Raw genomic sequence first — 16,384 nt, 5'->3', positions numbered from 1 at the left:
GCAACAACGGTGTGTGGCTCATATAAGACATACATATGTATCTGAATTCAGAAAGGAATTATCATGGCTTCCTGCACAGGACAATAAAAAGGCACAGATCTCAAGCCAAATGATGGAGAAATTCCACTTAAAGACAGAAAACTAATGAAGATGTCCATATTACCATGGATGCCAATCATGTGTTCCAGAATGAGCACTCTCTCAGCCAGGATCTTCAGAGCTTCTCTCAGCTGCTGAATCCCGTCACCCTGCAGTCAGTTCAGTTCAGTTCAGTTCAGTTCAGTTCAAGCAAAGTTTTGTTCTTGCAGACAGTCTGCAGAGTTCTTGAAGTAGAAGATGTGTGAAAAACTATTGAACATTGTGCTGTTTCTGGCTGCCGGGAAGCAAATAGGTCATTGCAGCACTCCAAAGGATCTACACATCGGAAAGGAATGGCTGGAGTTTATGTTTTTCCCACATTCCTAAGGATTTCAGTACACATTTAACAGCTTCTTCCAGCCTGGACTGCATTTTGGAATGAGGCCCAATACAGGGCAGCCAATCAAAACAGGGGTCGTCTACATCCTGTTTAAATGGATAATCTAACCTATAAAAAGAGGTCATAGAAGAGGTCATAAAATTGTCCAATAACTATGGACTCAGTCATCAGGAAACATGACGCACTGCGATGGCTAACCCTGAAGCAAAGCTAGTGTGGACCACCCAGCATAATCAAATGTATATAACACCAGCTTTTGTTCATTATTAGCCATAGCAGTATTTCTGAATGAAGTATTCCTTTATGCTAAAATCATTTTGATCAGCTTACGTCCTGCAGGCTTTCTCCTGGCTCTCCCTTCTGCCCCTTAGCACCCACTGGACCCTGTGAGAGGACAATTAAAGAAGGACATGAGATTCTTAGACAGCTTCAAATTTGTGATATCTGTATATGTGTCTGTAGAGAGCAGTTACTTACAGGCTGTCCTTGCTCTCCGATTAATCCTGGAGGCCCCTGTACAGAGAAATCCAGACAGCGTTCATTCCTGACAGACCAATGCAGTTTCCACTTATGTATAAGTGCAATAATTGGCCATTTTTTCAGCTTAAAGCAGAGGTTATCCTGATATAGCTGCTTTCTGCTAACGTTTGTTTGTATCACTAGGTTCACAGTCCATGTTTAAAGATATTGAACTGTCTGCACTGTTACTGTCACTGTTAGAGTTACTGTCAATTTGCTGCTGCTGCTTTGTCCATTGCATTTTGTTGTCCTAAATTCTTTGGTGAATCACAGTATGTGTAACGAGGGAACAGTGGAAGGACATATGTGGTGAGTCAGTTTCTTAACGGCATCTTTCAACAAATCCAGATCGCTCACTTTGAGCGAATGCAGCTCTACGACAGAAACGTCTCCCAAAAACAGGGGGAAATGAAAGATGTGTTGATAGTGTGTGCAAAAACAAAGAAATAAATGAACAGAAACTTTGCAAACAGACCACTGTAGTCATGCATCATTCTGTTGTCCTTGTTATGCCCATATTAGGAACTCCGGGTCAGCATTCCTCTATGGCCAGAACGAATAGGGTTTTCGAAAAGTCCCCCTGTGTTGAATACAAATGTTTAGAACCAGATAAGTTTTGTCCTGTGTATATTTTTCTCCCAAATACCACTGGATCCTCTGAAATATACTAATATAAACAAACAATTATATATAATAATATATAAAAATACTAATATTGCTGCATGCAAGCGCATGTAGCGCATATTTACGGGTATACTCGTGAATAAAACCTCCAGGTAGGATATTTTGATAGGCTAAAACTCCCTATACTACCTGTATTAAAACTATGAGGCTGAATGTTGTTTCTTTTGTTGCAGCTTCTTGTTTGAAAATTCCCATTCCACCTTAAATGGTGCAGCAGCTGTGACTAACCATCATAAAGATTAGCAAACTACACAAAATACTGACCTGTCGGTTCTGTTAAACAGCAAAATAAGTTAACGTCACTCAGCTGTTAAGTGGAAATAGAGAAACATCCTCATATCATGCTTTTCAACCCTCCATGAAGCTGAAGTCAGCTTCTTTTACGCCGGGGGCTTGTTCATATTTACCCGTTCCACCTTAAACGGCTCAGCAGTTCCGAACGTTGCTGCTGCACCATTTAAGGTGGAACGGGAAAAGTCGAAGGAAAAGCTGGTGAATGTCCCAAGAAAATGCCTTCAGTAAAATGTTACTGGCATTAAAATAATAATCAGGATATCCTGAGAGCCTAAATCAGTTTATCAGGGAGACCTTTTAAGACCTATTAAACTGAGTCTGTACTGGATCAGCCTGATTGCAGGTATGTTTGCAGATCACTTCAAATCGAGCTAAAAGGAGAGATCTATGGTGTTTCAGTGAGCATCAGATGAAGAACAGAGAACTGCAGGGAAACTTGCTGATTTTGTTCTGACTCTTTTTCATCTGCCCTCAGTCTGAACATGGAAATGTTTACTGACAAAACCTGCTTAAGGAGGCTGCCAGTCTAATGACGTGAACTCGGTGCGCAGTAGCTTTTGCTCACATGTAGCAATATTCATATTTCAACTCTTTAACCACCTCGTAATTCAGAGGATCCAGTGATATTCGAGAGAAGAATGTTCACAGGACAAAACATTTCGGGTTCTGGACATTTGTATTTAACACAGGGTGTGACAGAGGCGATTTTTCGACCCGGAGTTCCTAATATGGGCATAACAACATGGCGCTGACTACAAAATGAGCCGTCTATGAGGAACAAAAGGAATATGTACGCACATAGAAACATAACTGAGCACTACTGATACAGGGAGATTCACTCGAAAGAGGCCCCGAATATTCTGTAATAACTCTCGCTAAGACGAAGCCATATGAACCAAACAACATACAATGTGCTCCTCGGTATATGGAGCTTCAAACAAGCTGGGATGCCCCAGTTAAACGTCACAACATTTAACCTTCATTTGCAAGTTCTCATCACTCGACTTCTCATCAGGATGGTGGTGTACAGCGCTGAGCAGCGTGTCTGTATGTAGTGTATTTTTTTGGTTCAGATGGCCCAATGGGAGTTACAACAGAATATTCAGGGCCTCCTTCGAGTGAATCTCCCTGTATAAATCCATATAAACAAACAAGACACTGGTGCAAATGATAATGAGAGGGCGGAGTCAAGGCTGATCTGAAACAGCACAGGGTGGAGATCTGGGTGGAGTCAAAGTCCTTATAGGAAAGTCTTTTCACTTGGCAACCATCTTTGCAATGCTGCTGGTGCAGTAAGCACTTCCAGTCATATAAGACCAGGCTCATATCTCTCTGAATGGGGAGAGACGAAAGCACAGCACTTGGAGCTGAAGGTCAAATTAGCGTTAAAATCAATTGTAAAATCTGACAAAAATCCTGTAAACAGTTTTCAGCATTTATCTTGATAATGCAAAAATAATGTGATTTTACTACTCAGATCTCCAGAATGAGGCAGGGCTAACATTCTTTTGCTGCTTGTGGTGCAATCAACAAGCTGATTGGCTCTTTTTCTCAGAAAGGCAGGACTTTCTCTACAAACAGAGGCCATGTTGTGCACTACAAGCGTTCCCATTCATATTTACCCCATTGGTCTACTCATTTATAACATCCCTGGTGTAACTATAGAAATAAGAATAGCACAGTCATCAATCAATTGCTGTAGCATAACCACAGAAATGAGTGCAGCATAACCATAGAAAAGGCAGTTGCATGATCATGGCAATGATTGTGGTATAACTACTGAGGTGGCTGTAGCATAACCACAGAAATGGGTGTAGTGTAACTATGGAAATAGGTATGATGCACCTCACGACCTCTAGCTGACTTTGAAAGTGAGAGGGACAAAAAGTGAATTTTGAAAAGACCCCAGTGGATCCTACAGCTAGGCAACACTGACACTCACTGGTCAACAAGCAATGAGAAGGTCCCCTGCACATAAATCACCTGTCCTCTCCCTCATCCCTCTACAGATCTCATGGGCGGACAGAGGCCGACTCTCATCTCGTCTTCTTCCCAGCTCTTTTAAAATGCAGGGCGGCCCACTCGTTCACATTAATGCACGCCGCTGCAGCCCGCCACCACTGGCTGGGACACTACAGACACTGTCTTAGAATCAAAGTACTGTTTGATCCTCCCGTTGAAAGAGAGGAGAACAGAGAGAGGCTGGTACTGATACCACGGCAGTGGACTGCATCATTATCGGAATAAAGACTGTCGGTCAATAGGGGGTCATAGGCAAAGAACAGAAATTATACTCTGAGCTTTTGAAAGTCAAGACACCTCAGAAATGTGTTGTATTTCTGGTGGTGTGAGGGAGATGCTAAGTAAACATATGTTTCTAGCATTTGTAAAATATGTAAACAGTGGCAGTACTGAAATTGGTTCAGGGTAAACTAAACGCTATCCTGGCTATGCATGGTGAAAATAATCCAGCATAGCTGAAAACTAGCATTTCTTGTCTTTTGGATGCTGGTATGCTGGTCAACTAGCATGACCGTACAGGGTGACCAGCTCAACCAGCAGCAGACCAGCATAAACCAGCACAGACCAATGTGTTAGTGCATGAAGGTTTTTGCTATAATAAAAGGCTCTTTATTTAAAGCTGAATCATACCTGTGTCAAAAGCCTGAGATAAATTGGTTGTAAACTAAAAGACTTTATTCATTTTCCGCATTAAGGCTGGTGGTCCTAATTAAATCTGTTTTGTTGTGTTTTTCCTCAGGCAGAAATTTCAGTCTCGAGTCCAATCGAGTCATGAGTCATTTCAGGGATAATCTGACTCGAGTCGCAAGACAGTCAATATGTGGAGCATGGAGAAAAGCAGCAGCGCTGGCTGTGATGACCATGCAATATTGTGACCTCACCCTTTCTCCTGGGTCTCCTTTACGTCCTGGAACTCCAGCTTTGCCCGGGAAGCCGCTCATGCCCTGAAACACACAAATCCACACAAATCGAGCTGCACGCTGCAGCCAAAACAACAAAACTGGACAAAAAAAGCATACAGAACTACTTAAAATAATTCTGAAAATTTGCATGCACAGTGTGGGCTCAAACTTACATCTGGTCCAGGTGGGCCAGGGATTCCAGGGGGGCCTTGGGGGCCAAAACAAAGAGGTCAATGTCAAAATGAAAAGACTTTACACTGGTATGTAATACAGTACTAAAGTCATTACTATCTGATGGTATTAGAAAAGAACAAAGTCTTTTAGTTTACAAAGCATGACTTAAATGCCCAGCCAAGAAATATGTTACATGAAGTGGTTACAGATACAATGTTTTATGATTTTTACATTTTTTTTATGTTGTGAGGCAAAATAATCCCCAAAGAAAACTTCTTTTTTTCTGATTTACCACAATTTTTTAGTAACATTGGTAAAATGGTAAAATGGTAACTTTACAGGAGAAGAAAAAACCTACATTACTTTTAATGTGAGTCAATGGAACCAGAGTTTTTTCCAAGTTATTTTGGGCCGTTTCTTTTGGTCCATTCATTGTGAAACTTACACATGATGTAAAGAGCAACAGGCATTTTCGAATTCTGGAAAAAACTGAAAAAACAGCTGTAGGTTCACTCGTGGTTTTGGATAGTAAATTGGCTATATTTATGTTGTTGTCATGGTGACCCCTGGTTCCTATTAGCACTTAAAAAACATCTGAAAGTCTGTAAGTTTCTCTAAAATGAACCATTAAAACAAAAATTAAGAGTCTTTGAGTGATTCTCTCATTTTCTATATGACAAACTGTAACTTTCTATTTAGGTAACCCTTCACTTTTTAACATGTATAAAAAATAAAGGTGAAAATATTGCAGCATAAAAACGTGTGTGTGTGCGTGTGTTATACCCTACCTGAAGGGCCAGGCGGTCCCGGAGGTCCTGCAGGTGCCTCATCTACTCAACCACACAAACAGAAACAGTCAGTAACAGTACTGTGTTCCTCTGTTTCACACAGATGGTTTCTTTATATAATAAATCCAATTTAACCTTCTTTTATATTCAAACTTCCCAAAGTCAACTTTCCACAGTCACCCCTGCTAAAAAGAAGTTTTGCTGTAAATAAGTCAGTGTCACTGCTGGACTGAGAACAGTCCATCAACCAAATATATCCACCCAACTGCGTCCTGTGACCACTGATAAAGGACTAGAGGATGACCAACACAAACTGTTCAGAAGCAGATGAGCTATCATCTCTGACATCTTCTACAAGGTGGACTAACAAGGTAAGCGTGACTAACAGAGTGGACAGTGAGTGGATACAGTGTTTAAAAACTCCAGCAGCACTGCTGTGTCTGATGCACTCGCACCAGCGCAACACATACCAACACACCACCACTATGTTAGTGTCACTGCGGTGTTGAGAGTGACCCAAAACCCAAATAATACCTACTCTTTGGGGGTCCTGATTAGAAGAGGCTAATAAAGTATGCAGAGAAACAGATGGACTACTGAGTACCTGTAACTGTAGAGCTACAAAGTGCTCCTATATGGTCAGTGGAGCTGATAAAATGGACAAAGAGTGTGGAAACAAGGAGGTGGTTTTGCACTTTAACACTCCTCCATGCTGGAAGGATCCGGTCAGTTCAGGGTTACTCTCTCGGTTCAGTATATGATGTCAGTGCCCCTTTCTCTCCCAGTGCCCATTAACCCGGTCAATGTGAGGCATTAATGCAGACAAAGCCATCGATTGAGACCCACTCCAACGACCTGCCAAGGAATCTGTCTCATACAGTCATACCCTTTCATCCAGAGTGCTGGAACTCCATTTGTCTATTTGGCCGGTTGTGTTGGGGACTGGGACAGAAACAGCTGTCCTATATGGGCCTGAGCCGCTGTCTCTAAGGCTTAGCTGGAACAGGGCCCACGTGCTCCACATGGCTGTCAACCATTTCCAGTCACATGAATGAGAGAGCTGGAGAGAAGGTATGAACTGGGATCTGAATCATCATGTCGCACAACAAAGGAGAGGCTATTTTCCAAGGAAATGTGTGTCATATTTACACTGTTTATGTATTTGCCCGAAACTATTCTTAATTTCGGTAACACTTTATTTGGTGGTCCTTTGTAGATAATTAATCAACTCTTAACAGATTATCAGTAACACATCGACAACACAGCAGTGAAGTAGCAGTAGTGAAGCATCTGAATTCACAGAAGTAAATATCTTGTAGATGTTCTGTTAATACATTAAATTGATGTATTGTTAATATGTTACTTCCGTCTACTTATGCTCAACACAAAACCTAACCCTCACCCTGGCCCTAATCCTAACCCTAACCTAAAAATCTCAACCCAAAACCTAACCCTCACCCTGGCCCTAATCCTAACCCTAACCTTAAAATCTCAACCCAAAACCTAACCCTCACCTTGGCCCTAATCCTAACCCTAACTTTAATCTCAACCCAAAACCTAATCCTAATCCTCAACTTGGCCCTAATCCTAACCTTAACCTCAACCCGAAACCTAATCCTAACCCTCACCCTGGCCCTAATCCTAACCCTAACCTTAAAAACTCAACCCAAAACCTAACCCTCACCTTGGCCCTAATCCTAACCCTAACCTTAATCTCAACCCAAAACCTAATCCTAATCCTCACCTTGGCCCTAATCCTAACCTTAACCTCAACCCAAAACCTAATCCTAGCCCTGGCGCTAATCCTAACCCCAACTTTAACCTCAACCCAAAACCTAATTCTAACCCTAGCCTTAACCTCAACCCAAAACCTATTCCTAACCCTCATCCTGGCTCTAATCCTAAACCTAACCTTAATCTCAACCCAAAACCTAATCCTAATCCTCACTTTGGCCCTAATCCTAACCCCAACCTTAATCTCAACCCAAAACCTAATCCTCACTTTAGCCCTAATTCTAGCCCTAACCTCAACTCAAAATCTAATCCTAACCCTCATCCTGGCTCTAATCCTAACTCTAATCCTAATCTCAACCCAAAACCTAATTCTGTCACAGTCAAACAACGACAGAAGTTCAACCCTATTTTGCTGGCAAACGTAGTTGAATTCTAGTCTTCATAACTTCAGAACGGTTTAAGCTACAGACATGATTCACATATCTGACCATTCAGCAGACCCAGCCCAAATGAGTTAGTGTGATGTCAGAGTCAGGAAGTAATTTGGCTCTGAAAATTACCCAAAATCCTGATATTATTAGTCCGATTTTTGGCTTTCATATTTCAAAAAAAAGGGTCAAAACAGCGACGTAATTAACACATTGAACAACTCATCAGACTCTCAGTCCAGAGTGATTTCATCCACCTGTGACCATCCATCAGCCAGCAATCCAGCTCCAAATTACCCACAACCCCACTCGCTACTGTTACAATACATCTCTGCTTTTAGCCTTCATGTTATAAACAAAGGGCTGAAAATAGGGACATGATTCACACATCAGAACACTCAGAGGAACCTGGCAGAGTGAGAGAAACCAGCTCTAACATCCCACAACCCAGAAATACAGCACAAACACACAGCTGGATCACTGTAAAAACTGCTATTAGCCTTCATACTGCAACAAAAAGGTTAATATACCTGCAACAGAAGCAGCATTCTAGTCTATCGAGCTACGCACGCTAAAACTATGCTCCAACTGTTCCTCCACTCTTCTGGGAAGGCTTTCCACAAGATTTTGGGGCGTGTCTCTATTACTGCCCATTCAGTTAAAAGCGTATTTGTGAGGTCAGGCACTGATGATGGACAAGACGGCCTGGCTCCCAACCGATGTTCAGATTCATCTTAAATGTTTTAAGGTCAGGGTGATGTAAATTGCAGGCCACTGGAGTCCCTCCATATGGAAAGTTCAAAGCCACGAGGTCTCCAGTGTGACTATGGAGTTGCGCGGCTATGTGCTTGGTTTTGTACACCTGTTATCAATAAGAGTGGCTGAAACAGCAAATCAGCACCCAAACACTTATTAAGAGGGGAATTCACATACCGGCTGCCATATAGTGCTTCATACACTTGCCGTGCTCAGGTTCTTTGACTACAGAAGGGAACACATTTGTTTGATGTTTCAAATCTAGCAGGACTGACCTGACTTTTATCAAATTATCAATGAGCAGGCCGAAGGTGAAACTGCCATGAAGACAGGAATTATACCCTGAATGAAGATGTAACAATGTAATTAATTCTTCCATACTTTTTCATCTAAGGAAACCTGGGACAACATACTGGTTGACCTCCACTGTTAAAGGCCCAGCTTGCAGCCCAGCGTCTTGCCGTCAAGTGTCTGGTATCACAAGCTGTAGAGTCATCATCTCTCTCTATATATACACAACATAACAAGTCCCCAGACCTTCTAAAGCAATGTCTTTGAAAGGGCCCAAGAAAAATCACTTGCAGCCGCATTCAGGCACACCTCCTGCGTCTCTGGAGACCGGGCACAGCAGGAGGTATCTCGTATTGTCTGGGGTCTACTCCAAACCTCAGTGCTGTGCATCAGCACTCCTTTCTGCCTGAGGGGAAACGAATCTACACACCTCCTCCTGCTCTGCAAAGCTGCTGGAGGAGCCCAGCAGGCCTGGCAGTGTCCCTCTGGAACCAATTTCTGGAGCTGCAGTGCTCTGCCTCTCCAGCCCACCCCCCCCAGGGGGTCCTAGCGTCTCGCCCTCGCCTTTTACACACGGCTGCTCTTTGGCACGGAGGTTCCGAAAGCAGACTGCGGCGCTGACAGCTTACAAATTAGAGCTGATTTACAGCCAGCTGACTGGAGTCTGCGCCCGGGCCAGCGGCGAGCCAGGGGCCTAATCAAAAGCAGCTCTCCGTCAGGCTGGCCCAAGAGTGGGACTCTGCCGCCCCCTGCTGGAAGCTCTGGGAAGTGGAGCACCACGCAGAATAATGGCTCAGCTATGATTAAGACATTTTTAGGTTTGGTTTCTGCACAGATTGGATTACAGAGGATTAAACGGCAGAATGAGGATTCTTTAATTTAATTTGTGATCTAGGAAAAAAAGAGTCCTATGACACCACAGCAGTCTGGATACCTGCGTTAAGTCCTTAAAGAGGAAATCCAATTATTTATTTATTTTTATTCTTGCCTGGTTCAATCGCTGAGATGTAAACAAAGTCATTCAGGGTGGTTTGATATGAAATGCTTCATCCGTATTAGAGAAACTTTCCAACTTTTTTTTTTTACAGTGGTGGCGATGGGAACCAGGAGTCGCCATGACTACAGCACTAATATAGACATTTTATTTACTATCCTAAACCATCAGCAAATGTACCTGTGGAGCATTTGAAAAAGTCTTCTTTAGGATCTACTATGCCTGCATATACCATGGTGTCATAAATGGGTAAAAAAAAAAACGTTCCTAAAACTATCATAAAACAATGCGAGCATTTATATGCCGTCAATAAACAGATCATAACTGCATTTCTGCAGTTATATGATCATTCAAATGGTCATGAAAACAGCATGCTCCAATTCCTTAGGAGTAAGGTCTAGAAATCTGATTAAGAATTCCAATAAACAGATCAAATTTATCTGAGTAATCAGATTCCTCAGTACATGTGAACTCTTACTCTGATTTCTTTCGGATTTCTCAGTCTGCGCATGTGCGTAAACAGATGGGGGTACTGGAAATAAGCGAGCAGCATCACCACGAGACACAGCAAAACACTTTTGGAGCGACACTGAAACCAAATACATGCTTGATGAATTGAAGAATTGAAATATTCTTCATCTTCTAGATGATGTATGTTCATATTTTCAGGTGAAGTGACGCGATGTGTTTAAATAAAAAAGCCACTGTATGAAGTTTGAGTTTATATTATCTGATGACAAAAGTGCATACAAACGCACTGATCAGACTGCAGACCATATCTGATATTTCGTAGTTGTAATTCTACTCAGTGTCTCAGGCATTAGGCAGTGCATCCACAACCATTTCATATAATAACATTCTTTGAGGGAGACTTTAGAGGTGGATGCTTGGTTCCTATCACCACCACTGTGAACAATTCTGACTCGCCACGTTTCTCTAGAATGGAGCATTTCACACCAAACCGCTCTGAATGACTTTGTTTACATCTTAATTATTGAATTATCCAGTAATTACTAAGTAAATACTATTATAAGTAAATAGTAAGTACTATTCAGATGGGATATCTTTTCTGAACATATACTGTATGTCACCACAGGATGGCTGCAATGTTTATTTCAAGATGAGCTTACCTAAAGCTGTAAGTCCAAAGTCCTTTCAAACGCCTCTTGGGTTTTAATGTTTGGTGCACTTTAGGTCAATACAACTTGATTCGGGCAGCAGAGAATGTAAATGCTTTCTCGAGAGCCTCCAAACCACAACAGTTCTATTCCCACATGATATGAATGGGATGTTTACACACTATTACTGATTGTGTAGTTATAATTATGTGCAATAATTATTTAACTTATTTTAAATTCTAAAGAAAACAACACTGTTTAGAGGTCACTATGTCCCATAATTGATTTTCCGTTTTAAAAGAATAATGTTGTGAAACTCCTTCACAATAAGAGTGTAATGAGGGCAACATGAGGAAATTACAGTCAAACACAGGAAATAAGCAGTGGAAAAACAACACCTGGTCTCATCACCCTTAAAAACTACAGAGAGATTCACGAAGACAAGACATGATCACGGGACCTGGAAAAAGAAAGAGTGAAATAAGTCCAAGTAATGAGTAGTTTTCTCCTGTCTTTTGTGCCAGTATTCTTGATACGCTTAATTAAAATACTTTTTCCAAATGACAGGTGGGTAAACAGGCAAAACCTAAACCTAAACTGAGTCATTCCGAGTGGTTTGGTATGAAATGCTGTTCTAGAGAAACTTACTGAATCAGAACTGTTCGCAGTGGTGATGATAGGAACCAGACGTCCACCTCTAAAAGCTCCCTCACGGAAAGTTATCACATAAACTGGCTTTGTTGTCTGATGCCTCACCTCATCTTACAAACCTCTCTCTCGGTCTGGGAGATTCCACCCCTTCTCTCTAGGAAGGCCACCAAGTCTCTTGTCATCTCAAGGCTAGACCACTGCAAGTCGCTCCTGGTTTGTCTTCTCATGTAGGCCATCTGCCCCTTCGACTGAGAAGCACAGCTTGTCTTCAGTTCACTCATGTAACCCAGCTGTTGTGTTCTCTTCTCTGGTTTCCTGTACTTGCCTGCATCAGATTTAAAACCCTGATGCCTACAAAGCCAAAAACGGACCAGCCCTTCCACAATGGTGATGGCCAAAACTCAGTACTTCAAGCCCTTCAAGCTTCAAGTATGGCTCAACTTGATCTATGATCCTTCAAGACACATAGAAGACTTCCACTCTCTGTCTGAACAATCTCTTTATAAGCACTTCAATGTATTGTGTTATACTGTTGTGCCTAAATTTTAGATTGTGTACTTTTCTTTCTAGACCTAGTATCAGCACTGGCTCTTGTTTCTGGCAGTGTCTGAGCTCAAGAGTAGGTTGGACTCAGCTGTTTGTGCCAGCTTGGTCACATTGTCTGAATGAACAAAGCACATCTGTAAGTTGCTCTGGATAAGAACATCTGCTGAAGGCAGTGAATGTAAATGTAAATGCAAATCTGAATACATGACCAAATGACCAACTTGACCATCATCAGCATTACAACTCAAAACTCAAAAGACACATGCAGGTTCACTGGTGGTTTTAGATAATAAAAAAAACCTATATTTGAGTTGTACTATATTTGAGCTGCTGGTTCCCATCACCACCACTGTGAAGACATCAGAGCCTCTACAATCAACCATTTCACACTAAACCACTCCAAATGACTGTTTCCATTTAATTTTGCTTATTTTTCGGAAAAATATCTGAAATTCCCCTTGAAGGCAGGGTATAAATTCACAATGTCAGAAATCAAGCCCATTAAATATCTGTAAACATGAGTTTAAAACACCATATGTGCAAAAGTTAGTAGACACCTGCTTATCTAATGTTTCCTCTGAAATGAAGGGCGTTAACAGGGAGTTTGTCCTTCTTTGCACCAGCAACAGCCTCTACTCTTCTGGGAAGGCTTTACACTAGATGTTAGAACATTGCTGTGAGGATCTGATTGAGCATTAGTGAGGTCAGGTACTGATGTTGGATAATCAGTTCTGGATCCTGAGTCATCCCAAAGGTATTAGATGGAGCTCCATCACTCCAGAGAACACAGTTCAACTGCTCCACAGCTCAACGCTGGAGGGCTTTATACCCCTCTAGGCCATATATGCTGCTGCTCCCAATATATTGTTTTTTCCATGGAGATTATACAAGCTGCATACGCGCAATTAGAAGGGCTGTCTGGATACTTGTGGACTTGTACAGTGTACATTCTTAAGAAAAGCATGCATTCATCTGTCAGATGGCAAACATTCCATAAAGCAGGCCATATTGTGTGTGATGGAGAGAAGACTGCTCAAAGGTTTTACAATAGCAGAAAGTTATGCTGCTGACATTATAATTGCCGCACCATAGGTCACAGTCATGGAGCAAATCTAGCTAAAAACAACACAGTTGTTCTTGGCAATCACATTCAACAGGGTAAATTGTGTGCAACGACCCTCGACAACATCTGTAAGAAATTGGGTTTGCATCTCTGAGAATGTACATGAAGTAAGGAACCTATTGTTGAGTTTCCTAATAAGTTCCACTAGCATATTAAGTTAAGTTATACTTTTTTAATCCCACAAACGGGGAAATTCCACCTCCGCATTTAACCCATCCGTGAAGTGAAACACCACATACACACTAGTGAGCACACACACACTAGGGAGCAGTGAGCACACTTGCCCGGAGCAGTGGGCAGCCCTATCCACGGCACCCGGGGAGCAAATGGGGGTTAGGTGTCTTGCTCAAGGACACCTCAGTCATGGACTGTCATGCACTAGGGATCAAACTGGCAACCTTCCGGTCACAGGAAAAGTTCCCTAACCTCCAACCCACAACTGCCCCCAAATTGTAATGATTGTATTTACCCAAACCTGTACCACCATAATGCATATCTGAGGATTTGTTGCCAGCATAGAGTTTTTAGGGTTTTACCACCAAACTTGATTTACTTAATTTTAAAATGATTATTTTGACTCTTTGGAGTTGCCCTTGTAGTAACACAAAATTATACTGGGAGATTCACTCAAAAGAGGCTCAGAATATTCTGCTGTAACCCAAATTAGGATGAAGCAATCTCAACCAAACAAATGCGCTACATCCCTTTGACGTAATCAATTGAACTACATGAGATGCTGGAAGTGATCTCCATTTTCTGCCACAGACATGAAGGGGCAAAGGGGGGGGGTATGCACCTGGACGTTGCAACGGGGGTTAAATGTTGTGACATGGACTTACGCCTACCTCATCACTCTGACACAGGGGCCTCCCGACTTGTTTGAAGCTCCATATACTGAGGAGCACAATACACATTGCTTCGCCCTAGCGAGAGTTATTAGAGAATATTCAGGGCCTCTTTCAAGTAAATCTCTCGGTATATATATATATATATATATAATAAAATAAACAGTATGATGAAAAAGTGCCTTCGATTTCTTCCATTTTTGCTAATTTGTCATATATAAATGTTTCAGATCATCCAATGAAGTTTAATATAGGATAAAGACAGCATGAGTAAAGAAAAAAATGCAGCATTTAAATGATCATTCCTTTTACTGAAGATATCGCCCAGCTGGCCTGGGAGCGCCTCGGAATCCCTCCCAGGGAGCTAGTGGAAGTGGCTGGGGAAAGGGAGGTCTGGGCTTCATTGCTCAGGATGCTGCCCCCGCGACCCGAACCCCGGAGAAGCGGAAGATGATGGATGGATGGATGGATGGATAAAGACTCATTCAAAACTATACCACCCAAGTGAAAAAGTGCTTGGCCCCCTAAACCTAAAAACTGGTTGTGCCACCCTCAGCAGTAACAACTGCAATCAAACATTTGCAATAACTTGCAATGAGTCTTTTGCATTGTTGTGTCGGAATTCTGAATTCTTTGCAGAATTCTTTGCAGAATTCTTTTAATTCAGCTACACTGGAGGGCTTTTGAGCATGAGCTGCCTGTTTAAGGTCTTGCCACAGCATCTCAATGGGATTTAAGTCATTTTGACCACTCCAAAGCCTTAATTTCATTTCTTTTCAGCCACTGAGGGGTGGACTTGCTTGTGTGCTTTGGATCATTGTCCTGCTGCATAACCCAACTGTGTTTGATCTTTAGGTGATGAACTGACAGGTGGAGATTCTCATTCGGGATTTAATGACAGAGAGCAGAGTTCATGGCTACATCATTTATGAGAGGTTGTTCAGATCCTACAGAAGCAAAGCAGCCACAGACCTACACACTACCACCACCATGTTTCACTGTTGGTATGATGTTCTTATGGTGGAATGTGCTTATAGCTTTACACCAGATGTACCAGCACTCATGTCTTCCACAAAGTTCTACCTTTGACTCATCAGTCCATAGAATATTATCTCAAATATTTTGGCGGTCACCTAGATGTTTTTTTTAGCAAATGTGAGACGAGCCTTTTTGTTCTTTTTGGTCAGCAGTGGCTTGCGCCTATACCATTACTTTATCTTAATTGAGCCAGTTGCTTAGAGAAGCTTATGGATGCTGAGTGTTAGTAGTTGACAATTCCTAATTATACTATTTTATCAGGTAATCAGGTAAGAAGCTGATGTGGATTGAACTATTATTTTTTTATTTATTCCATATTTCAGTCATGTCCAATTGCACCTAGAAGGCTTTCTTGACTCATGTGAAGCTCTACCACATAATGTACCATGAGCTCCACGTAATGTAATGTCTGTGAACAGTTCAACACGCTTGGAGGAGAATGCTAACCTAGTGATGGGGGAGGGAGGGCCATCTTATCCACTCAGACATCTTATGCTCTCTAGGATTCTCAGCCACAGAAGGCTCTTTAGCATGGTGTTTTATTAATGTGTACCATGTGTGGACACATACAGCTTAATTTAGACAAATATTCAGCCAAATTGTAGGGATGAGCGACCTAATGCAGAGTAAAATATATCAGGGTTTTTAATGTGAATTAACCAGTTTAAGTACAACATGTTTCTGTGCTCGTTGTCATATTACAATAGCATTATGATGTGCAAACTCTAAGACATTTCGTGCAATTCATCCTGAATACCATCTGTTTGCACCTCAAAGCAATTGTTCTGATTTGTGAGTTTTTATAGTCACAGAATTCACACCTGTATTATTTTAATCTCCCTCTTGGCAGCTGTAATATAGCACTTTTCTGAAACATATAAACTATGCACAGTGAGAGCTAACCAGGCTATAGTCCATCCTCTGTAATCTCCACTGTAATTTCTTATCTACAGATGATTTATAACTTAAACTTTATCATGATGAAGACACACAAATCCT

General features: G+C 41.7%; 1 protein-coding gene across 1 annotated transcript in view; it reads right to left on the bottom strand.

Annotated features, from left to right (window-relative positions):
- LOC108424012 (collagen alpha-1(XXVI) chain-like) overlaps positions 1–16,384 on the bottom strand; it is a 64,506-nt gene that overhangs the window by 3,178 nt on the left and 44,944 nt on the right. The window contains exons 8-13 of the mRNA XM_017691753.2: positions 5,862–5,903; positions 5,073–5,107; positions 4,879–4,941; positions 956–991; positions 809–862; positions 164–248 (exon numbers count right to left, since the gene is read on the bottom strand). Of these exons, the coding sequence (XP_017547242.2) occupies positions 164–248; positions 809–862; positions 956–991; positions 4,879–4,941; positions 5,073–5,107; positions 5,862–5,903 (315 nt within the window). The remainder of the gene's footprint in view (positions 1–163; positions 249–808; positions 863–955; positions 992–4,878; positions 4,942–5,072; positions 5,108–5,861; positions 5,904–16,384) is intronic.

Source organism: Pygocentrus nattereri, chromosome 19, assembly GCF_015220715.1.
Source record: "Pygocentrus nattereri isolate fPygNat1 chromosome 19, fPygNat1.pri, whole genome shotgun sequence".
Taxonomy (NCBI): Eukaryota; Metazoa; Chordata; class Actinopteri; order Characiformes; family Serrasalmidae; genus Pygocentrus; species Pygocentrus nattereri.
This window is presented reverse-complemented; position numbering and strand designations above follow the sequence as displayed.